General features: G+C 44.9%; 1 protein-coding gene across 7 annotated transcripts in view; it reads right to left on the bottom strand.

The window, feature by feature from the left end:
* FZR1 (fizzy and cell division cycle 20 related 1) overlaps positions 1-24,476 on the bottom strand; it is a 1,382,318-nt gene that overhangs the window by 805,915 nt on the left and 551,927 nt on the right. For all 7 annotated transcript variants that reach the window (XM_044054101.1, XM_044054103.1, XM_044054098.1 and 4 more), the window contains one exon: positions 12,363-12,445. In XM_044054101.1, the coding sequence (XP_043910036.1) occupies positions 12,363-12,445 (83 nt within the window). The remainder of the gene's footprint in view (positions 1-12,362; positions 12,446-24,476) is intronic.

Consider the following 24,476-nt stretch of genomic DNA (forward strand, 5'->3'; position numbering starts at 1 on the left):
TGCAGGCTCAAAAGGGGCTAGGGTCACTTTTTCCAGAACAAAATTAAGGTCCCAAGGAAAAAGAATCAGTTTCCTGTAAGGCCTAATGTGAAGGATGCCCTTAAGCAATTGTTTCACCTCAAATTTGGATGCCACGGGGGGGGGGGATAGAGGCAGACAAGCAGAAATAGCTGACGTGCAATTTGACAGAAGAATATAACAAGCCAGTAGAAAGCAACTGACACCAGTAAGACAGAACCACTGGGATTTCCACTGTCAGTGGGTCTCAGTTCTTAGAGAGATACCAGAGTAAAAATACTTTCCATTTGGAAACTTGAGATTTTCTGGTATAGGGTTTTCTGGTCTCCAGCAAAACCTTGAGCATGTCCTCTGAGAACAGGTGTCTGAAGGAGATCAGAATCCTGTCACCAACAGCATCAACTATAGCGCTGACAGGTGTGGGTGTATCAGGGATCCTTTGCGGTGTGTGAGTAGGTCCACTCTGTGGGAAAACTTGTGGTGATGGCCCTTGGCTAAATGTAGAAGGAGGGGGAACCAGTGCTGTCTTTGCCAAAAGGGAGTCACCAACAAGATTTTTGGTTGGTTCTGTCAAATCTTGAACAGCACCTTGGTGTTAAGAGGAAGGGGAGGGACTGCACACAGAAACATTCCCTTCCAAGAAAAGGAAAGGGCATCTGCCTTCCAAACCAGAGGGACTTGCACAACATTTTAGAAGTTGTCTGTTCAGGGTGAAGCAAATAAGTCTATTTGTGAAATTCCCCATTGGTGGACTATGCCCAGGAACATGTCCCTGTGAAGCATTCATTCATGGGACTGGGACAGAGTCAGGGCCTGCCTAGGTTGTCTGCCACAAGATTCCGGTTGGAGGGAATGTACACTGCCTGAATAGTCATGTTGTATTAGGCAAGAAATTCCGATACCAGAAGAGCCAACTTGCAAAGGAGATAGTATATACACCCACACACACCCACACACACCCACACACACACACTTGTTCACATACCAGAGGACAGTCATGTTGTCTGTGAACAGTTGTACAGGAGGGCCTGGGCAAAGAGGGTAAAATGCTTGTAGAGCTAGTTGCAATGCTCACTTTTCCCTGATGTTGATGTGTTCTGTTTTTTGGGAGGGAGACCAAATTCCTTGAACTGTGAATTTCCCAAAGTCACCCCCCAGACCACATCTGATACAACTGTGGAGTTATAGGACTGAGGTGAGAGGATACAGGGGTAGTCCTGGATTTAGGTCTATCCGTTGGATCTGCCAGAGCAGTTCCCTCTTTAAGCAAGGATTGACGGTAACTTTGTATTCTAGTGGGCGAGTATGCTAGGTCCACACCGATCTGAGAAACCACTGGAATTTCCTCACATGGAGTTGTGCCATCGGCACCATGGGAATGGTTGAAGCCATGAATCACAGCACTCTGAGGAACTCTCTGGCCGTGATGCGAGTCAAAGGGAGAAGGGAATGAAAGAAGGACCAAAGGTCCTATACCTTTCTAAAGTGGAGGTGAAACTCTCATTATGTCTGTTTGGACTCGACAACCCAGGAAAATGAGGTCCTGTGAAGGGGTAAGGACCGACTTCCTGTAGCTGATGATGAATTCAGGTTCTCCAAGGACGGAAATGGTGGTCTCCAGGTTTTGGAGTAGAGAGTGCAAAGTTGGGGCCTGTAAAAGCAGTTCGTCCAGGTATGGAAAAATCTGGATGCCCAAAAGCCTGCAATCATTGGAGCCAGGGTTTTTTGTGAAAACCCTCAGTACTGTAGAAACACCAAAGTGCAAAGCAAAGAATTGAAAATGCTGGGAACCCACAGAAAAACGTAAGCATTTCCTGAACATGGGGTGAATGGGGATGTGAAGGTAAGCATCTTTTATATCTAGACATGCCATGCATCCCTGTTGTAGGATAAGAGAAAATAGAGTTTGGAGTGTCAGCATCCTGAAGGTAGGAACCTTTAAGAAGGTGTTGAAATGGGAAAAATCCAGGATTGATCTCCAGGGGCCATCCTTTCTGGGCACTAAGAACATCCTTGAAGAGAAGTCTTTCCCACTGGAGGTTTGAGGAACCTTTTGAATGGAGCGCAGTTGCCAAACCTCCCAAAGGATCTCTGGGAAGAGGGGTAGCTGCTCTTGGGGAGGCTTAGGATACCCGTGAAGGTGTAGGGGGAGTGCCAAACCACAAAGTATCCTTTTTTGATTATGGAAAAGGACCCACGTGTCTTGGGTGATGCTTTACCAGACCCTGTGAACTTTTGAAAGGGAAAGAGGGGAAAGGGAGATGGGGAGACATCTGCACGGTAGTCACAGCCCCCCTGCTTTGTCAGGAAAGGACTGCCTTTGTTGTGAGGGTGCCTGTGACCTCCTAGGCTTCTGTTGCCTCTTGCCTCCTCTGGAAGACTTACTGGAGGAGTGCTGGGTAGAGCTATGGACGAAAACCGGTTTGGATAGGAAATTCCTATGAAACCTGGGTACAGGATAAACCAGGATGCACTTCAACTCTAGTTCCTTGTTTTTTTCCTGTAGGGACTTGAGAGGCTGCTGCCTTACCAAATACGGCTAAATTGTCTAACGGCGCATTCATTAATTTAGATTTGAAGTCATCCTGTAGGGGCTGCAATCTAAGCCAGGAACATCATCTAAGAAGTAAACCAGTAGCAGCTGCCCTGGCACAAGCCATCACAGCTGCATTTAACGGAATGTCTTGTCACTTGGGAGGAAGCTCCCAGGATAGACAGAGACAAGGTTTTTCCTTCTGAATCTGGAAGATTTGCAATAGCACTAGATGTCTGAGACAAAAGCTCTAAGGAGTACTTGATCATGTGTCTGATAATTGATGGGCCTGAAAGCCAAGGTGGCTGAAGTATAGGCCTTTTCACCCAGGTTCCCAAGGGTTCTACTCTCTTTGTCTGATGGGAGAAGGGTGATAGAAGGAAGCATCCTAGATGGTTTATCTGTAGCTACAGAAATGACTGCTGGGTCTGCAGCGGGACACCTAAAAAGGAATTTACAATCCTCAGGGACCTTGTAGAAATGGTCTGGCTTCTCGGGAGCCAGGGCATGGGAGTCTGGGGTTTGTGAAGCATTATGAAATGCATCCAGAAATGCAGAATGTACTGGTGGAACTGCAGAAGGGCCGTGGGCGTCAACTTGTAGAAGTCGATTGTAAATTTTCCGGACATCAGAAATTTGGGAAGTGTCCCACGTAAGTGTTATCCCATATTCAGAAGAGTTTCACCAAAAGATCTCTATTCCACAGGGGAGTCAGCACACACAGACTCCTCTTCAAAGGAAATATATTCCTGGGGAGAGGGAGTTTGTGCTGAATAATCCAAAGATTTCTCTTCAAAGGAAAATTCATCAGAGGAGTTATTGTCCCTAATCATTTTCGGAGAAGGTTGAGGAGCAGTTGTAGGAGCAGGCTGAGAGGAAGGCGTCTTGAGTGCCATTAAGGCCTGAAACAAGTTTTGAGAAAAGGCCTGCCAATTTGTAGGAGTCTCTCTGTCAGGGAACACATTCTTAGTTTTTATGCTTTTTCTTTGCAGAAGAAACAATCCTATGCAACGTCAGATGACTGGACAAAAGCATGCATTCAAAAGTGTCTGACTCAATCTCTTCTCTTACTTGAGTACGTAGTACCCCCTAGGACCCTTCGTACTTTCGAGCCTAAGTTTCCACACAACATCCTGATTGAACATCTGTTCATCCTCCAAAGACGTGGTCACGGCCGAAGCCAAGGCGGCCTCAGAACTGAGCTCAATCTGTGAATCCGTGCCTGAAGCTGGAAGTGCCACCAGGTTGACAAGCACCTCCAGAGAAGCAACAAGCTGAGGTTTCTTGGCCTTGTGCTTCACCAGCTTGGTGTCACACCCTGTGGTACCCTCCATATGCTTATCTAGCAACTTTAGTCACTGGTTCTCTAAATAAATAGCAAGAGAAAAGAGCCTGCTTTTAAGGGTCTTGGGTAGGAAAGACTGGCAAATGTTACAGGACGTCTGGTTGTGGTTAGGGCCTAAACAAGAGAGACACTGTGAATGGCTGTCCCTATGTGGAATTTGTCTTCACACTGGCACCTGCCCTTCGTGGATGACATAACCAAAACAGTAGTAAGAGAAAATATTCTCAACACGGCATTTATCTGGCAAAGACTGAAGTCACAATCACTGAAACGATCAGACTGATTGTCGGAATGGCGCTCTGACTGACGTCAGAAAAGTTCTGAGGAATGTGTACATGTCATTTTTATGGTCTACATCTGACTGCAGCCTACATTCGAAGTCCCACGTAAAGTACAGTTTTGTACCTACCATAAATGTAGATGTTCGAGGATCCCCATTGCTGCAGTCCTTACTATTGGGTGTAGTCCGCCGTCCAGTCGGCCCGAATACCAGAGTATAAGGCTGACGTCGGTCAGGGCGCATTAGACTGACGTCAGTACGTCAGGGTACTAATGCGCATGACCGACGTCATATCCTCAGTCTTTTCTTGCCCCAGATGTCAGAAGACCCTAAAAAGACAAGGCCCAAAATACCTGCACCAAAAATATGTACAATATATACAAGAATATATACAAAAATATCAGCATGTAACCTCACCTACACAACCACCCCTAAACATAGAGGGGAAGGAGGGAGGGTAAATTGGACTGCAGCAATGGGGATCCTCGAACATCTACATTTATGGTAGGTACAAAACTGTACTATGTTCTTCGTTCCCCATTGCTGCAGTCCTTACTATTGGGTAGAATCCCAAAGCAGAGGTAAGGGAGGCTGGCAAATCATAAAGAAGCAGGAGCTGACAACATGCCTTGCAAAACAGCTGTGGCAAAACCAGCCCTAGACTTAGAGTAGATAGGAAGGTGATAATGCTTAGAGAAGGTATGCACTGAACTCCAAGTAGCCGCTTCCAAAATATCCTTAGTTGCCACCCCCCTTAGAAATGCTGTTGAAGTGGCAGTAGCCCTAGTGGAATGAGGCCTAATCCCAGCTGGAATCTCCTTGCCATGATGGGAATAACAAAATGCAATGCAAAAGCCAATCCACCTAGAAATAGTTTGTTTTGACACAGGCTTGCCCTGTGAACTCAAAGCAAAAGAAACAAACAACTGCTGAGACTGCCTGAAATCCTTAGTCCTGCTTAAATAATAACGCAATTGCCTGTGTACATCTAAAGTGTGCAAAATCTTTTCCCCTTTATTTTGGGGGTCTGCATAAAAGTAGGCAAATGAATAGTTTGGTTTAAAGCCACACTAGAAACCACCTTAGGCATAAAGGAAGGATTAGTACGTAATGATACCCTATCCTTATGGAAAATCAAAAGGGCTCTACTGCCATAAGGGCCTGCAACTCAGACACCCTTCTTGCAGAAGTAATAGCCAACAGAAAAGCAGTCTTCCATGACAAGTATTTCAATTCAGCAGTAGCCGCAGGCTCAAAAGGTTGTAGAGTAAGTTTTTCCAACACAAAATTGAGATCCCAAGCAGGAGTAGGAGCTCTACGTGGGGGTCTTATATTCTTTGCCCCTCTAAGAAACTGCTTGAACAAAGGATGCGAAAACAATGGTGGATCACAATCGTAGTGAGCTGAAATTGCTGCAGCATGAATCTTAATGGAAGAGAAGGACAAACCTTTGTCCAATAACTCAGTAAGATATTGAAGAGCCACACTCAAATTAGGCTCAGAAATCTCCAAATTCTTTGCTGTACTCCAAAATAAAAATCTCTTCCATTTTTCTGCGTACACTTTCCTTGTACTAGGTCTTCTAGCTTCCATAATCACATTTAAAACTTGTTGAGGAAGTTGAGACCTGCTGTGTTTCAACACAGAATATGCCAGGCTGTTAGATGGAGAGAGTGAAGCTTGACATTGAGCAGATGACCGTCCTTCTGAGATAACAGATGAGGAATCAGAGGTAAAGGCCATGGAGGCTTCTTTACCAGACTCCGTAGTAGTGGGTACCAGTGTTGCCGAGGCCAATCCGGAGCTATCAAAATCATCCTTGGCCTGTCTTGTCTGACCTTTAATAGTACCTTTGGAAGAAGAGGCAGAGGTGGAAAGGCATACACATGAAGGTTTTTCCAACTGAAAGACAGAGCATCCACTTTCCAAGCTGTGTGATGAAACCCCTTTGTGCAATACTTTGGCAGCTGGTGGTTTAGTGGAGAAGCGAACAGATCTATGTCTGGAGTTCCCCATGACACTGTCAATTTCTGAAACACATGAAGATCCAGTTTCCACTCGTGGGGATCCATGATTTGTCTGCTTAACACATCTGCTAAGGAGTTCTGTGCTCCTGGCAGAAACCTTGCCTGAAGAGTAAGTTGCAAGCTTAGCGCAGTCTCCCATAAAATCATTGCTTGCCTGCATAGAGGATAAGAATGTGTTCCCCCTTGCTTGTTGATGTACCACATGACAGTTGTGTTGTCTGTTAGAATCAACACCTGCCCTGGAAGAAGTAACTCCTTGAAAGCCATTAATGCAAACTGGACTGCTAACATCTCCTTCATGTTGATATGTAGATGCTGTAGTCTGGCAGGCCACTTGTCTTGTATCCACTTTCCATTTAGATGAGCTCCCAAGCAATGTCCGAGGCATCTGTCGTTAAAATCTGACTCGCCTCTGGCCGGGTCACAGAGAGTCCCTTGTTTAGGTGACATTCCTGAGCCCACCACAAAAATTCTTTTTGAAGGCAAGGTATTATTTGAATGACAGTGTCCAAATCCTGGCAGTGCTGTGTCCATACATTTTTGAGATACCATTGTAGCTTCCTCATATGCAGTTTGGCATTGGGAAGCACCAGAATACAAGATGCCATGAACCCTAATGCTTGAAGGACTGTCCTTGCAGTCAGCACGGACTGATGAGATAGTTGATGGAAGTAAAGTGATAGACTCTTTTGTTTGTCCGGGGTTAAAGAGGCCATCTGGGCTGCTGTATTCAGTCTTACACCCAGAAAGCACATGTCTTGAGAGGGTACTAGACTGGACTTTATTTCGTTCACAGAATACCCTAGGCATCTTAGCACTGCTATAACATATTACAGATGCTGTAGAAGGTCTTCCTTTTCTTGAGCCAGAATCAGGCAGTCGTCCAAGTAAGGATAGATTTGAATTCCTTGAAGCCTGAAGTAAGCTATCACTGGAGCCAGAACCTTTGTGAATACTCTGGGCGCAGTAGATAAGCCAAAGGGCAATGCAGAGAACTGATAATGAGAATTTCCAGCTCGAAACCGCAGATACTTCCTGCAACTTAGCCTTATAGGCACATGAAGGTAAGCTTCCTTGAGATCTAAAGTTACCATCCAGTGATCTTTGCCCAGCAGAGGTAACAGCTGTTGTAACGTCAACATCTTGAACTTGGGAATGTCCAGATAAGTGTTGAGGAGAGATAAATCCAAAATTGGTCTCCACGTGTTCCCCTTCTTTGGTACTAGGAACAGGCGAGTATAAAATCCTAGGCCCCTTTCTGATACAGGGACTGGCTGAATGGCCCCCATCTGGAGTAACTGAGAAACTTGCTTGTGAGCCTCTTTTCTTTGTGGAGGAGGAACGTCTGGCATGCCTTTGAAAGGGGGCATTGTATGGAAATAAAATCTGTAACCGTGGTGAATGATATCCAACACCCATTTGTCTTGAGTAATTAAATTCCAATTTTCTTTGAAAAGAGACAGTCTTCCTCCCAAAGGAGCTGCCAGACGAGAATCTACTGGCAGCTGAAAAGGCAGGTCATTGGGTCTGTTTACGAAAGGACTGACCCCTGCCCTCACCAGAAGTCTGAGCAGGTGAACTCCTGTTCTAGGCCTAAAAGAACCTTGAGCCCTGCCCCTACCACGTCTAGACCTACCCCTAGACTGGGAATCATAAGCAGGATATGTCCACCCCTTAGCAGGCCAATTTCTACTAAACTTGGTGGCTGCACCTGCAAAAATCTTTAACAGTTTGCATAGACTTAGCTTTGTCCTCCATTTTCTTTAAAACTGCTTCCACAGGTGATCCAAACAACACATCAGACTGTAAAGGAGCATCCAAAATCCTTGTCTTAACATGCTCAGCTAAATTCTGATCCCTCAACCAGGCATGCCTGCGAAGAACAGAACTAGTGGCAGCCACCCTCGAGGAGGCCTGTACAGCATCAAAACCACATTGCAAAGAATGCTTACCCACTTGTTCAGACACATGAACCAAATCCAGCAACTCTTTACACTCAATACCTTCCGCCAAAGCATCCACCTTAGATTTCAATTGTGAAAGGAGATAATTCTGATATTTTAGCATGTGAAACTGACAATTCAACGCTCTCATGGCTAGAGTGGAAGAAGTATACACTTTCTTTCCCCACCTATCCAAAGCCCTTGCCTCTATCAGTGGGAACAGGATTTTTAACCACAGAAGCCTTAACACCTTTAGGCCCCTGAGAAACAGTTTCTGGGTCCGCCCTAGGACTCTTAAACAAATACTTATGAGCTTGGGCACCCTATAATACCTATCAGGTTTAACAGGAGCAGGAGGCAAAGAGTCAGGGTTCAGGGAAGCCTCTGCAAAACATCTTCCACCACATTCAACACAGGAGGAATAGCTAAGGGCCTATGCTGGGGTAAAACAAGAATTCCCTAAGCCTTTTCCTGAATCAGAGTAATCCTGGCCTTCCCATTTAAAGTGCTCCCTCATGGAATGCAGAGTCTCTGAAAATGAGAAATCCTCAGGAGGAGAAGCTGTAGGAGTGGAATCATCCACATCAGAATCAGAATAAGTAGGATACTCCTGCAAGTCTTCCAGAAGACTCTGAAGCCTCTGAACACTGTTCAAAACTATCAAACTCCGGTTCCACCCTAGGCCTCTTATCAGGAGGGGGCATAGAACCTCTAATCAAAGTAATCAAATCTTCTGCCATTTTAAGCATATGTTTCTTAGGTACAGAACCCGAAATGCTAGGAGAAGCCCCCACTGAAGCTGAACTTGGCCTACCTCTCAAAGAAGTTTTGGCAACAGAAGGAGAGGCTCTAACTACCTTGGGAAGAGAGGGAAGAACAGTTACCTGAGAAGCCCCCTCAGCCTGGCCTACCTCCTGAGAAGGCACATCCTGTAACAGTAAAGTTTCTGCCTGAGAGTCCATGGAAACTCCTGGCAAAACCTCTGGCTCCACTGAGCCTTCTAAAGAACCGACGTCCGGGACTGCCGGTTCATCAACCCTAGGCTTCGCTGTTTTGTCCTTGCGCTTCTTGACGAAGCGGGCGCCGGAGCATCCGACGGCATTTTATAATTGCAACGCTTCCCAAACACTAACCTGGCACAGTCTAACCTCCTCTTAATAGTGCGTTTGTTAAACCTAGCACAAGAGCGGCAACCAACAACGTCGTGCTCAGGCCCTAAACAAGGTATACACAAGGTATGGTAATCCCTATGAGGTATCTGTTTCCCACAAGAAATACAGTTATTCACTTTTTCTGACATCCGGTTAAATACTGAGGCAAGAAAAAACCAAAATGTTCCCCAACGGGGTACTTAGCCAACTCTGTTTCGGTCTGAAACTCCGGTTTCGGAAATATTTCAGAACGCCAACCTGCACTCGCAAAACTGCTTCTGCATCGGACCATGCGGCAAAAAAGACTGAGGATATGACGTCGGTCATGCGCATTAGTACCCTGACGTACTGACGTCAGTCTAATGCGCCCTGACCGACGTCAGCCTTATACTCTGGTATTCGGGCCGACTGGACGGCGGACTACACCCAATAGTAAGGACTGCAGCAATGGGGAACGAAGAACATCCTACAGTAGTACAAGAATTTTGCATACTGGCTGTAGTCAGGCCACCTTCAGGTGGGAGATCTCTCAGGTTAAGGATACTGTAGCAATTGAATAGAAAGACATCCCCATGATCCAAAGCAGTCTGTATTTGTTGAGGGCAGGTCATGCTTATTTCAACCTAATAAATTTCTTTATCACTGAAGCTATAAACGAAAGCCAGACTTGTCCATACGGTCAGCCTAGACTCTGCTAAAGCCTTGAATACTACTTTACTTTGTTGTCCACTGGACAGCTAATCATCTTATATCTTGTACAATGCAAAAAGCCTCAGATTCCCAAACTAGGGAATTATCAGGTTTAAAGATACCCCAAACAAACTAAAATCTTCACCCCTAATATTTAGACTCTTACAGGCTCCTGACAGGTGATCTCTGCTATGAGCGACCCATTACTTTTTGACCTACTTAACCTTCACACATCAAAATACTCAACTAATACCCATCCCAAGGATACAAGACTCCACTTCAGAAATAGCAGCTACTGAGAAAGGCGGTTTACCAAACACAACCTCCACCCTTGGAATAGGTGCCCTCCTCACATTAAGCGGATTACCTTTCTTAAAACCTTTAAAGCAAACCTCGAAGAACTGGCTGGTAACCAGAAATTCATGCCTAGGCATTAGTGCTAATGATTTCTTTTTGAGGGAACTAATCTCTCTCGATCATTACAAAGATGATCTGGCCAAACTTCTTGAAGGCTCTCCAGCCCTAACCCACAGTACAACCTAAAAATTACAAAATAAATATCAAAAACAAAATACAGCCCATAACAAGTGCCAAACAATAAGTTGTACTGCAATACAACTATTAGACAGCAATCATCACTTAAGTGAAATTAGAGAATAATGACTCATTACCACTCAAAAACATGCACACTGACTGGACAACCCAACCAGCTCGCTAGCTGTAAATCAAGCATATATCAATAGAAAAAAGTCCAGCCAGACTTTTCTATTGGAATATGCTACGGAGGGCAGAGCAAAATACAAGAAAAATCAGGTATGTTCTGCAAAAGTAAAGAAATAGAAAATGTTCCTAATTTTCCTTGTATTTCTACACTGTCCCTTCTTAAACCTCAGCAGCCCGTCATACCTTTCAACTGTCCAGATCTTTACCTCATAGTTTTACCTCCCAAAGGAGCTCTGGGAAGAGGGGTAGCTGTTCTTGGGGAGGCTTAGGGATACCCGTGAAGGTGTAGGGGGAGTGCCAAACCACAAAGTATCCTTTTTTGATTATGGAAAAGGACCCACGTGTCTTGGGTGATGCTTTACCAGACCTTTTGCTTCATTACAAAAGTGGTTTTCTGGCAAGCCACTGGGGATGGAAGTCATTAATTAATAACAAATAAATTGAGGTTTAGGCTTCATATCAGTAAGAAAATGTACATTAACAAAAACTTTTTGTTTCTGCAAGTTTCGAGGTTTACAAGAGCAATACAATCGGACTATTTTTAGACCTTTGAATAAAAACAAATAATCCCAACAACCAGCTGAAAACACTCCGGCTTTATTCTTCACACAATGTTCCAATGACTAAGCGCTTTCGCCGATAAGTGTGTTTTCAGCTGGTTGTTGGGATTATTTGTTTTTATTCTTAGTTTTACCCTTGTTGGGTTGTTGTTTGTTTCTGAGTATTTTTAGACCTTTGCTTGGCTCTCATGATCAAACCAGGGATCAACAAAGGGTGATTGCTTTTATTTTTCTACAGCAAACATTAGCAGCATCTTACTAACTTGCAGTCAGGTGACAGGCCATGCAGCCAGTGTTTTATTTTCCAAAGATGATCATAAATCTTTCCTACAGTAACTGAAAAAGATGGATTTCTGCTCAAAGGGCCTCTCCTTATTCAGTTTTTCTGAAGCAGGAGTAAAGACCATCGAGAAAGTCATTCTAAAAAAAATTTTTTTTTTAAACACTGTAGCCTTTAACAAAATACCCTGAAATACTAAAACCCACTGTGGCCAACATTCATTACTTGGTTAAAATACATAATCACAAACTGAGTGTTTGCTAGCAGACACCACAAAAGCATGTGACCATGTACATCTCAAACGAAGAAGGCTGCTAATACATGTTACCATTAAGGGCCATGGTCTATGACCACTGCTCATCGGCACCAAGCTGCAGCCTTTTTAAAAAAAAAAAAAATGTTTAACCCAAAACAACTATAAAAAATTACCATCTCAAGCTAGAAAGAAAAACATGAGTGTCAGATATGGTGGCCTTAACACCCAATGGGCCAAAGTCAAGTAAATGGCACCTAACAGTGGCTTAAAACAGAAGAAAAGTGATTTAGAATTATTTCTGGAGTTCAAATACTGCCACTGAGGCATGCAGCTTACTAAGACACCAAACTTTCTGAGGTTTAACGTCTGCAACATCCAAAAACTCTCTCTCTCTCTCTCATACACACACACACACACACACACACACACACACACACACACACACACACACACACACACACACAAGGCCTCTCTCCCATGTGGTGTGCCCGAACACTACCTTATTACACATACATTTTAATGTCACACAATAAATAAACACCTTACTGCATTTTACCTTTTATTGCTAACTGGTGACAAGGAATAAGGAGATACTTCATTTCCGTCATCAGGGCTAGCACGTTTGGAGCTGAGTGAATACTATAAACATGCAAAAAACAAGAGAGGAAAAAGGTTAAATGACTTATTTTTAATACTCAACAGGAAAGTATTTTAATATAGCTTCATTTGTTATACGCTCCCATAAACCTTACACCTATCAGCAGTTCAATACAGTTGCATGAATTATGTTTAAGCCCTCATACTCTGACTTTCATTACAACATGCTATCAATAGCTGATGGCAAAAATGAACAAACGTACTTAACACACACAAAGCTTATCTCTTACTCAACATTTACTCTGTCTCCAAGTCCAGATTAGTAAAGGAACATGTAGCTCAAAATTCCTCAAAATTGCCAATCCACAGACAAAACACCACAAAAAGTAACAAATTTGATCACTTTCATCTATTCAGAATATAGACTTCTTCAGAACGAATAAATGCAGCAAGACACGCTTCTTTATACAGTGAACAGTTACATGACATGTTAAGTAAAGGCACCTGCTTAATATTTGTTTGCTTATATTTCAACATACAGGCTTAAAGAGATTGCCATTAATACCGACAGATTGGACAGCACTGACCATCATTAGCCAAAACAACTCCCTCTTCAGTAACAGATTAGTCCAATCCCCACCTCTAGGGTTACATAAAAAAAGAAAGTTACTAAAATCAGGGCATACCACCACGCCTAGCTAAGGCACTGTTCTTACCCTGCTTTTTAGTAGCAGGAATACGCCAATAAATCCTTACTTTGGGACTTTTCTCAGCTTTTCCTACATAAAACAGAGAACAGGATAAACAGGTTGCTACTCATACCACTCTCTTGGTGGTGCAACTGTACGGACCTTTGCAAAGACAACATCGCAGACTTAGCCCCCACAGACACAGAAGTGCACCTATTAATAAACCTACATCGTTGGCATACCCCACATTTAAACCTGCCAAGTACATTTCCCAACTGTGACTGTTATTCAAAAAGCTGTTTCAAATTACAACCAGATTTAAAAAAAGAAAACTGGTGTCCTATGCCAATTCTGTTACCCATGTCTCCAGTCAATGTTATAACATGCCAATGTTGTCTAATATTTTGTACTGCCTTCACATCAGTGGAAAATTCTTGGGAGTACACTTTAAATGTGTCACAAAGTACAGTTGTATACACTTACCATAAATGTAGATGTCCGAGTGTATTCACTGTTGCAGTCCTGACTTGCGGGATTTTCTGCTGTGAAAGCCCTTGGCCGGCCAGACTACCAGAGAAATTTATTTCGGCTTCCTACGGCTGTCAGATGCCCTAACCGACATCAGCACGCTTGGGATTATAGGGGGCCAGCCTATGTCATGAATTCAGTTTTTTTCTTGTCCTCTACCAGGAAGGAGCTCCAAGTGAGCAGTAGGGAACTAAGGAAGAGAACCCCTACAGGAAGACAGGCCAAAGGGGGGGGGGTCCCCTTGGCTACAAAATAGGTTATAAGTAGACTACCCAGCTGGCTAAGGGGGAAGGAGAGATGGAAAGAAGACTGCAACAGTGAATATGCTCGAACATCTACATTTATGGTAAGTGTACATAACTGTACTATGTCCTTCATGTTGCACTGTTGCAGTCCTGACTTGTGGGAAGATTGTCACAGCTGAAATGACGGAAAAAAGATTAGGGAGTGCAGAAGATTCCCTGCAAGGTGGCAGTGGCAAATCCTGCTCTGGATCTAGAAAACGCTGCCAAGTGGTAGTGTTTGGTGAAGGTATGCACAGATGACCAGGTGGCAGCTTCCAAGATGTCTATAATAGAGACTCCTTTCAAGAAGGCAACAGAGGCTGCAGTAACTCTAGTACAGTGTGACCAGACAGCCTCAGGAGATTTTTTGCCATGATGGCTGTAACAAAAAGCGATACTGGGAGATCCATTTTGAGATGGTCTGTTTAGAAGCTGGTTTGCCCTCCGAGCCAGAGGCAATGGTCACAAAAGCTGATCAGATTTTCTCAAAGTTTTTGCTCTGTCAAGACAGCAGCACAGCTGCCTATGCACATCCAAAGAATGAAGCATCCATTTCCCTTTCTTCTGAGGGTTGGGAAAGAATGCAGCCAGGTGGGTGGGCTTGATGTAGAGAAATGTCAGTGACCACCCTGGGCATGAAAGAAGTGTTAGTTCTGAGGGAAACTCTGTCTGGGTGCAAGACAAGGAATGGTTACACCACCATGAGAGCCTTCAGTTCAGAGACCCTTCTGACTGAGGTGATAGCCAGCAGCAGGGCAGTTTTCCAAGTAAGAAACTTCAGTATGGCAGATGTTCCAGATCTGAAGAAAGGCAGAGTCCATTTTTCCAGAACAAAGTTAAGGTTCCATGGAGGGGTAGGTTGCCTCCTGGGTGGTCTGAGTTGAATGACTCCCCTACGGAATTGTCTTAACAGGGGATGGGTAAAGACAGGAGGAAAAGCAGGTATATGGGCCGAAATGGCAGACGCATGAATTTTAATGGAAGAGTAGCTAAGGTCTTTATCAACTAGATAAGACAGATAATCTAGAATGGTAGCAGTCTGGGCTAAATCAGGATTATGGTGCTACTGCTGGCACCAGATGGAAAATCTTTTCCACTTAGCTCAGTATAATTTCCTGTTACACCTTCTAGATTCTTTGAGAATGTCCTGAACCTCTTTGCTTAGGGTAAGCCTGTTTCTAGATGCTGTGGAATTATCCAAGCTGAAAGGCTGAGCACAGGCTGATATGCACAATCCTTCCCTTGTCCTAAGTGAGAATGCTGACTCGCTGAGGCAACAGCCATGGACTCTGGTTGGTTAGTTGAAGAGAAGGAGGACATCAGTGCTGCCTGGGTCAGTCTGAGGCCATCAGTACTGCCCTTGGATCCTCTTCTCTTATGTTTAGAAACACCAGAGGTAATAGGGAAAAGGGATGGAATGCACAAAAGAAGAGTCCAAAGAAGGAGAAAGCATCTGTTCTCCACGCTGATTTCTGCTTGATCCTGGAACAGAATCTTTCCAGTTGAACATTTTCTTTGGTGGCAAAAAGGTCTGTGTGTCGGATTCCCCATATCTGGGGCATGCTGAGAAACGTTTCCTGATGCAGATGCCATTCATGGGGGGCCATCATTATTCTGCTGAGGTGACCTGCTTGAGTATTTTGACTCCCTGGAAGGTATTGTACCAGGAGGCGCAACCCCAGAAAGTGAGCAGTTTCCCAAACTTGCACAGCTAGCTGACACACAGAACAACATACAGGTGCCTCCATGCCTGTTTATGCATCACATAACTGCAATGTTGTCCGTTTTGACTAGCAGGGACCCTGGTTCCCACTTTTCCTTGAAAGCTAATAGGCCTTTTTACACTGCAATAAGCTCTTTCCAGTTTATGTGCCTGTCCTTGAACAGTACCTCCCACTTCCCCTGGGATTAGGGATGTTGAAAGTGAGTCCCCCAAGCTGTCCCTGAGGCATCTATAGTGAGAGTTTGGCCCTGGGGAGTGAATCTGAATGGAAGTCCCTGATTTTGGGCACAAGCCTGTACCCTCCATGCAAACTCTTCTTTGAGGCAAGGGATCAGCTGTATCTCAGTCTCCAGGGACTGAGAGTGATAGCACCATATATTTGTGAGGTACCACTGGAGTTTCCTCATGTGCAGCCTGGCCGGGGTATCATGAGGATACAAGACGCCACGCATCCCAGTGCTCAGAGAAACTCTCTGGCTGAGATGCATTCGTTTTGCTAGATTCTTTGAAAGCAGTTCGTCAAAAAGGAGACCTTGTCTGGGGGAAGAAAGGTTTCTTGAAGTGAAAAGTCCAAGAGTGCCCCCAGAAAAACAACCCTGTTGGGGGGGGGGGGGGCAGTGTTGGATTTTTGCAGATTTACTGTGAAGCCCAGAGAGGACAGGAGGTCTTGAGTGAACTTCAGATTGTGAGGTTTTGATAGATTTGTGGCCTGTATCAGTCAATCGTCCAAGCAGGGTTATATCTGGACTCCTCTGGTCATGCAGAAAGCAAGTGCAAGGGCTTAAGCACTTGGTGAAAACCCTTGGAGCAGTAGGCAAGCCCAAAGGGCAATACCAAAAGACTGGAATCTGCTCTGAAGTGAAGAAAGCTTCTGTGTAAATTCTGAATTGTGATGTGCAAGTAGGCATCTTTTAGATGCAGAGAAACCATAAATGCCCATGGGGTTATCATGGGTAAGAGTTTCTGAAGAGTCAACATTTTCAATTTTGTGACTAGGAGAAAGTAACCGAGGTTGGACAGGTCTAAGATAGGACACCAAAAGCCTTTTTTTCTGGGAACTAGGAATATCCTGCAGTAGATCCTTTTGCTTTTTTGATCTTCTGGAATGGGTTCCACTGATCCCTGAGAACAGAAAAACTGGATTTGAGAAAGGGCTTCTATTTTTTGATTTTGAGGAATATCGGGATAGCCTGAGTAATTTAAAGGCTCTTTGAAACTAAGTTTGCAACCATTTGAGAAAATGTCTAGAACCCACTTGTCTGTCCAGTTTTGTTTGAACAGGGACAGCCTTCCTCCTAGACTTGTGTGTGTGTGGGGGGGTCACTATTGCTCTCTGGCAGAAGCCTGGGGCCCAGAACCCTCTTGCCTGGAAGTTTCTGAAGTCCACTGCCTGGGTATCTGCAGCTGTTGCTGCTGCCAGAGTTCTTTCCCAGTGGATTTTCCTTTCCATCTCAACCTAGGGGCAGACACAGAGAATTAGTGTTTAATGGAGAAGTTCCTACTAAAACCTTAGACAGGAATTTGCAGGAAGTCTTTCACAAACTGCGCAGACTTATCTTTGTCCTCCATCTTTTTAAGAACTGCCTCAGCTTTAGGCCCAAAGAGGAACTCCTTCTCCAGGGGAGCATCGAGAAGGTTAGATTTAACATGGTCAGGAAGAGATTGTTCCCCAAGCCACGCACGCTTTCTAATAACTGAGCCTGTGGCAGCTGCCCAGCTAGAAGCCTCCAGAGGATCATAACCACAGTGTAAGGAATGTCTTCCTACCTGGGAACTGGAGTGGCAGACATCCACAAGCTCTTTAGAAAGGTTTTTATCCTCTAGCGAAGAGACCTTTTGTTTAAGCTCATCCATAATGATTTGCTGATACTTAACCATGTGAAATTTACAGCTGAAAGTCCTTACACTAAGGGTGGCTGATGTATGCATCTTTACCTCAAACCTATCAAGGGCCCTGGTCTCTTTATCTGAAGGTAAAGGGTTTCATGAGGAACTGGCTCTAGCCCCTTTGGGACCTAAGGTGACCACCTCTAGATCAGCAGATGGAATTTTTGAAAAGGTATTTATGAGAGTCGTGTACCCTATAAACCCTGACTGGTTTACGAGGGGCAGGGGGAAGAGAGTCAGGATTCAAGGAGGAATCCTGGAAGACATCCTCAACCACCTCCAAAATGTGTGAAACAGCAAAAGGTTTGTGCTCTGGCACATCCAGGAACACTTAATTTTAATTTTTGACAGAGGATATTCCTGTGGCTCCCACTTAAAATGTTCCCTCACAGCATGGACTCTCAAAAGGGGGATATTCTTGGTTGGGGGGGGGTGGAGGGGATTACGCCAGGTTCTCCTCTGAATCCTCAAAAGAAGTGAGGGAGGGTAACCAGAACCCTCTAGGTCTGAATCCTCATCGGATTCAAAAGGGTTTGGGAAAGCTTCAGAAGCAGGAATCCTTTTCCTTTTAATTGAGGAGGTACCCCCAGGTGCTTGTCTAGACCTGTGGAGGTTAGATCTTCAGCTAGTCTAACTCCTGTTAGTATCCTGATAGAGAGAGTTGGTAGGCCTATGCGAAGGCCCTGCAGCAGTACTTCTCTTAGGAGTCACTTTGGCCTTGGGCATACGGACGTCCAATATCCTGATGCCTGTCTCTCTGGAAGAAAAATGAACTGGTGTAGGACAAAGTTGCAAAGGAACGTCACCAGTTTAACATCACTCCTCTGAAGCCAAGGCCTGCTGAACAAATTCCAGACCCACCAGACGAGCGAAAAGCAAGTCCTGTGCAGAAGACGGACCCAAAGGCATGTCGCACTCCGAATGGGTCTCGACAGCAGCCTGCACCACCACCTTAGACACAGAAGGGGGCTGCGAAAGCAGCTCGCCTTCTTCAATAATCACAAGCTTAGAAGGAGAAACAGAGAGAAAGTACAGTTGTATACACTTAGCGTAAATGTAGATGTTAGAGTGTATTTACTGTTGCAGTCATCACATTTGGGTTATCCCTGCCAGGGTAGCACTTGGCCAGCCTGAATACCAGAGGCGTAGTATTTCTGCGTTAGTTGCTGCCTCTTCAGGACTGAGGTCAGGCCGTCAGTAGTATAAAGAAAGGCAGCCGACGACACTGCATCAGTTTTTCTTGCCCTGTCAGGAGCCCTCAAGTGGGAGCCAGGTTATGGTGGAAGAACCCCATCAGTAGAAAGTAAATACCAAATTGTTCCTTGTAAGGAGAGAAAGAAGGAAGAAGGGAAACCAGGACTGCAACAGTGAATACACCCGAACATCTACATTTATGGTAAGTGTTAGGAGTGGCTATAAGGCCCTGCAGAAAGTACAGTTGTGTACACTTACCATAAATGTAGATGTTAGAGTGTCTTCACTGTTGCAGTCATGACTGTTGGGTTCTCCCCTGCCGGCAGGCAGTCCTCGGTCGGCCAGAATCCCAAAGTCTGGGTCCGGCATCGGCTGTTCAGCCATGCTCCGTGACGTCAGAGTGCCAGGAGTACAAAGCTGACAGCCGACGCCATGTTCTCCAGTTTTTCTTGCCCCAGATGTCAGGTGTTACAAAATGAATAAGATCCCATACCCTTTGCATATACACCTCAGAAGAATGGCGAAAAAAGGAACCACACAAAAGAAAAAATAAGAGGGGACAGGGGGGAGGGTAACCAGGACTGCAACAGTGAATACACTTGAACATCTACATTTATGGTAAGTGTACACAACTGTACTATGTTCTTCGTGCTTCACTGTTGCAGTTATCACATTTGAGTTAATTCCCAAAGCTAAGAAAGGGTGGATGCAGTTAAGGAGCATTAAGGCTAACAATGAGGCCCTGTAAGACTGCTGTGGCAAATCCAGCTCTAGATTTTGAAAAGATAGGCAAGTGGTAATGCTTGGTGAAAGTATGTACAGAGCTCCAGGCTGCAGCTTCTAGGATGTCGCTGGTAGGGAATCCTCGGAGAAAAGCAGTAGAGGTAGACGCAGCCCTGGTGGAATGCGTTCTTATCCCCTGTGGGGTAGGTTTTTCCATGGTGCTTGTAGCAGAAAAGGATGCAATGTGCTATCCATTTGGAAATGGTATGCCTTGAAATGGCCTTTCCCTCTGCCCCTGCATAAAGCTGACTAGCAGCTGGTCAGATTTTTTGAGGCTTAGTCCTGTCCAGATAGAATCTAAGCTGTCTGTGCACATCCAGGGAATGCAATATCCTTTCCCCTTTATTCTGGAGATTACGGGAAAAGCAGGCAAATGAATGGACTGGTTCAGAGCCACACCAGATACCACCTTGGGCATAAATGATAGGTTAAGTCCTGAGGGAAACCGTGTCCGCATGAAAGATAATGAAGGGTTCCACTGCCATAAGGGCCTGCAGTTCAGAAACACTTCTTGCAGAAGTGATGGCCAGAGGTAAAGCTGTTTTCCAAGAAAGAAATTTCAACTCTGCTGTAGCAGCTGGTTCAAAGGGGGGAAGAGTAAGTTTCACCAACACAAAGTTTAGGTCCCAGGCTGGAGTGGTAGCTCTCCTGGGGGGGGGTCTTAAATTTTTGGCCCCTTTAAGAAATTGTTTTAGCAGTGGATGAGAGAAGAGGGGTGGTTCAGTATTATAATGTGCTGATATGGCTGAGGCTGAATCTTAACTGACGAGAAAGATAAGCCCTTGTGGAGCATTTCTGTTAAATAATCTAGAATATGAGGTAAGCTGTGCACCGCTGTGCCCATCCCTTGAGACTGGCTCCAGAAACAGTATCTTTTCCACTTTTCTGAATAGGATTTTCTAGTAGTAGGCCTCCTGGCCTCAAGAATGACATCCAGCACCTGCTTACTGAGGGTTGATAGATGTGAGCTCAAGGGATTAGCCAGGCTGCAAGGTTCAGGGATTGAAGCTGAGGGTGCAGAATCTGGCCTGCCTGCTGGAACAGCAAGGAAGGAGTCTAAGGCAGGTGCCATGGTTGTAGCACTGTCAGACTGCGCAAAAGGGGGTACCAGTGCTGGCGTGGCCAGGCTGGTGCAATCAGAATTGTCCTTGGCTTGTCTTGTTTGATCTTTAGCAGGATCTTCGAGAGGAGAGGAGAGGCAGAGGGGGGAAGGCATAAACTGAGAGGCCTTCCCAGGTAAAGGACAGGGCATCCACTTTCCAAACTTGACAGTGGGGAGTTCTGATGCAGTACTTTTTCAATTTGTGGTTCTGAGGGGAGGCAAACGGGTCTAACTCTGGAGGCCACCATTTATTCCTCAAGAGCTTGAAGACTTTGGGTTCCTGTTTCCATCCATGTGGGTCCAAGAGATTTCTGCTTAAGTCGTCTGCTAGTGAATTTAGTTTGCCTGGCAGGAATTGAGCTTGTAGGTTTGCTTGGTTGCTCAAGGCTGTGTTCCACAGAGCCATGGCTAGTCTGCAGAGTGGGAAGGAATGGGTACCCACCTGCTTGTTTATGTACCACATAACTGTGGTGCTGCCTGTCTTTACCAATAGCTGTCCTGGAAGAATAAGGTCTTTGAAGGCTGTCAAAGCATTCTGTACACCTAACATCTCTTTTTGATTGATATGCAGGTGCATCTGTATTGGGTTCCGTTTGCCCTGAATGTACTGCCCCTACCATGTGAACCCCCCAATGCATAGTCTGATGCATCTGTTGTTAGGGTTTGGGGGGGGAGGGAGTCCCTTGTTGTCGTTGCAGGCCTCTGTCCACCAAAAGAACTCTGCTCTTAGGCAAGGGATGACCGGAATCGTTTCCAGGTCCTGAGAGTGCTGACACCATAGACTTTTTAGATACCATTGTAACTTCCTCATATGCAGTCATGCATATGGAATTAACAAAATGCAAGAGGCCATAAACTCCAGGGCTTGCAGGATTTTCCTTGCAGATAGCTGGGTTTTTGTGGCCAGTAGATTGAAGTAGGTTGTCAAATACACTTGTTTCTCTGGAGTGAGGAATGCCATCTGGGAAATTGTGCTCAACCTTGCTCCCAGGAATACAATCTGTTGGCAGGGTACTAGGTGTGATTTCTTCTCGTTGATGGTGTACCCCAGTGACGTTAGCAGTCTCTTTACAAATGCCAGGTGCTGTAATAGCAAGTCCTGACTCTGCCTGAATCAGGCAATCGTACAAATATGGGTAAATCTGAATATTTCTCTGCCTGAAAAATGCAATGGCTGGAGCTAGGAACTTTGTGAATACACTGGGCACAGTACATAAGCCAAAGGGAAGTGCAGAGAACTGCATGGAGCCTGCCCTGAAGAGTAGGTATTTCCTCCAAGATTCCCTTATTAGGATGTGCAGATGTGCTTCTTTTAAGTCTAGGGTTGCCAGCCAAGCATCCTTGGCTAGCATAGGAAGAAGCTGTTGAAGAGTTAGCATTCTGAATTTTGGGATCGCAAGAAAAGTATTGAGGATAGATAGGTCCAGGATAGGACCACCATAGTTTTCTTTTATTGGAACCAGGAACAGTCTGGAATAGAAACCTTGTCCCCTTTGTTCTGCTGGGACAGGTTGGATAGCCTTGATGCTGAGAGAAGAGAGAACTTGTTTTGGGGCCTCCGCCACTGGTTTGGGGGGAGGTCTGGCCATCCACTTGGGAATGGAAGTGTGTGGAAACAGATTCTGTATCCTAGGGAAACTGTTTAAAACCCATTTGGTCTTGGGTAATAAATTCCCATTTTTTGCATGCAGAGCAAGCTTTCTTCCTAAAGGGGCAAGTAGTTGAGCAAGGCTTGGAAGAGTTAAGGATAAGTCATTGTGCAATTTTTTCCATAGGGGGAGGCTTACTACTCCGTACTTTGGAAGTGGGAGCCCCCCACTGCTTAGATCTGCACATAGCCTGAGAGTGAAGTTTTGGTGGTCTGCTGCTCCTGGGTTTGGACCTAGAAGGCCTGGAAGCGACTAGAAAGGACCAGTTCTTTCAAGGCCAGTGCCTACTGAATATAGGTGGCTGAAATCTTTAACAGTTTGCATAGATTTAGCTTTTTCCTCCATTTTTTCAGGACTTTTTCCGCTTTGTTGCCAAAAAGGCGGTCTTGGTTTAAGGGTGCATCCAGTAATTTAGCTTTAACATGATCTGGCAAGTTTTGTTCCTTACGGCAAGCATGCCTTCCAAGCACAGACCCAGTGACAGCAGCCCTGCAAGTTGCTTCTAAAGCATCAAAACCACATTGCAAAGTATGTTTACCAACTTGGTCAGCAGAATGCATTACCTCTTGTAAATCTTTGTGTTCAGCACAGTCAAGAATCAACACCATTTTCTGTTTAAGTAGTCCCACAATATGTTGCTGATACTTTAACATATGAAACTGGCAATTTGAAGCCCTAATGGCCAAAGTAGCAGAGGTTTATACCTTCTTACCCCCATCTGTCTAAAGCCCTAGAAAGTACAGTTGTGTACCTACCATAAATGTAGATGTTTGAGTGTATTCACTGTTGCAGTCATTACACTTGGGTTATCCTGCTGGCAGGCTACCCGCAGACGGCCTGAATTCCAAAGTTCTGGTCAAGCGTCGGTTGCTGTCGCCTCTTCCCTGACGTCAGAGCACCAGGGGAATAAAAGATGCAGCCAACGCCATTTTCTTCAATTTGTATTGCCCCAGATGTCAGGTGCCCCCAAAAGGGTAGGCTAAAAAAGCATTGCCTATAAAAGCATGCACTAACATAAACAATACCTTCATCTATAAGCGAATACACCACATAGATTGTATAGGATAGAGAAGTACAGACAAGTCCCAGCAAAGAAGAGGTACGGTGGGTGGGTAACCTGGACTGCAACAGTGAATACACTTGAACATCTACATTTATGGTAGGTACACAACTGTACTATGTTCATCGCGTTTCACTGTTGCAAGTCATTACACTTGGGTTGAATCCCAAAGCTGAGGTAGGGCGGCTGGGTCTAAACAGAATTAGGAGTGACTATAAGGCCCTGCAGAACTGCAGTGGCAAAGCCTGCTCTGGATTTAGAGTAAAGAGGTAAGTGGTAGTGCTTAGTAAAAGTGTCCACTGAAGTCCAAGTTGCAGCCTCCAAAATATCCTTTGTTGGTACTCCTCTGAGGAAGGCTGCTGAGGTGGCTGCTGCCCTGGTAGAATGTGGTCTAATGCCCTTAGGCACTGATTTGCCATGCTGTAAATAGCAGAAACGAATGCAGTGTCCTATCCATTTTGAAATAGTCTGCTTTGAGATTGGCTTTCCTTGTGATCCTGCAGCATATGCCACAAAAAGCTGCTCAGTCTTTCTGAAAGCTTTAGTTTTCTCCAAGTAGAAACGTAGCTGTCTGTGTATGTCCAAAGAATGCAGAAGTCTCTCCCCTTTATTCTGTGGGTTTGGATAAAAAGTAGGCAAATTAATGGTTTGGTTAAGAGCCACACCTGGACACTACGTTGGGCATAAATGCTGGGTTTGTCCTTAGAGAAACCATGTCTGGATGGAAAATAATAAAAGGTTCCACAGCCATTAATGCCTGTAACTCTGAGACTCTTCTTGCTGAAGTTATTGCTAGGAGCAGAGCTGTTTTCCATGATAAGAATTTTATCTCAGCTGTATTGGCTGGCTCGAAAGGAGGCAGTATGAGTTTTTCCAAGACAAAATTGAAGTCCCATGCAGGTATTGGTGCTCTCCTTGGAGGTCTTATGTTTTTGGCCCACCTGAGGAACTAAGGAATGGAAGTGAAAAAAATGGTGGTTCTGTATTGTAATGAGCTGAAATGGCAGAGGCATGGATCTTAATTGATGAGAAGGATAGGCCTTTGTCCAGCATCTCAGTCAGATATTGTAAAATCTGAGGAATATCTGGTACAAGCGTGTCAATTCCTTGCGCCTGGTTCCAAGCACAGAATCTCTTCCATTTTTCTGCATAAGAGTTCCTGGTGCTGGGCCTC

The sequence above is a fragment of the Protopterus annectens genome, chromosome 13.part0 (genome assembly GCF_019279795.1).
Source record: "Protopterus annectens isolate FY-2018-M chromosome 13.part0, PAN1.0, whole genome shotgun sequence".
NCBI classification, from domain to species: domain Eukaryota; kingdom Metazoa; phylum Chordata; order Ceratodontiformes; family Protopteridae; genus Protopterus; species Protopterus annectens.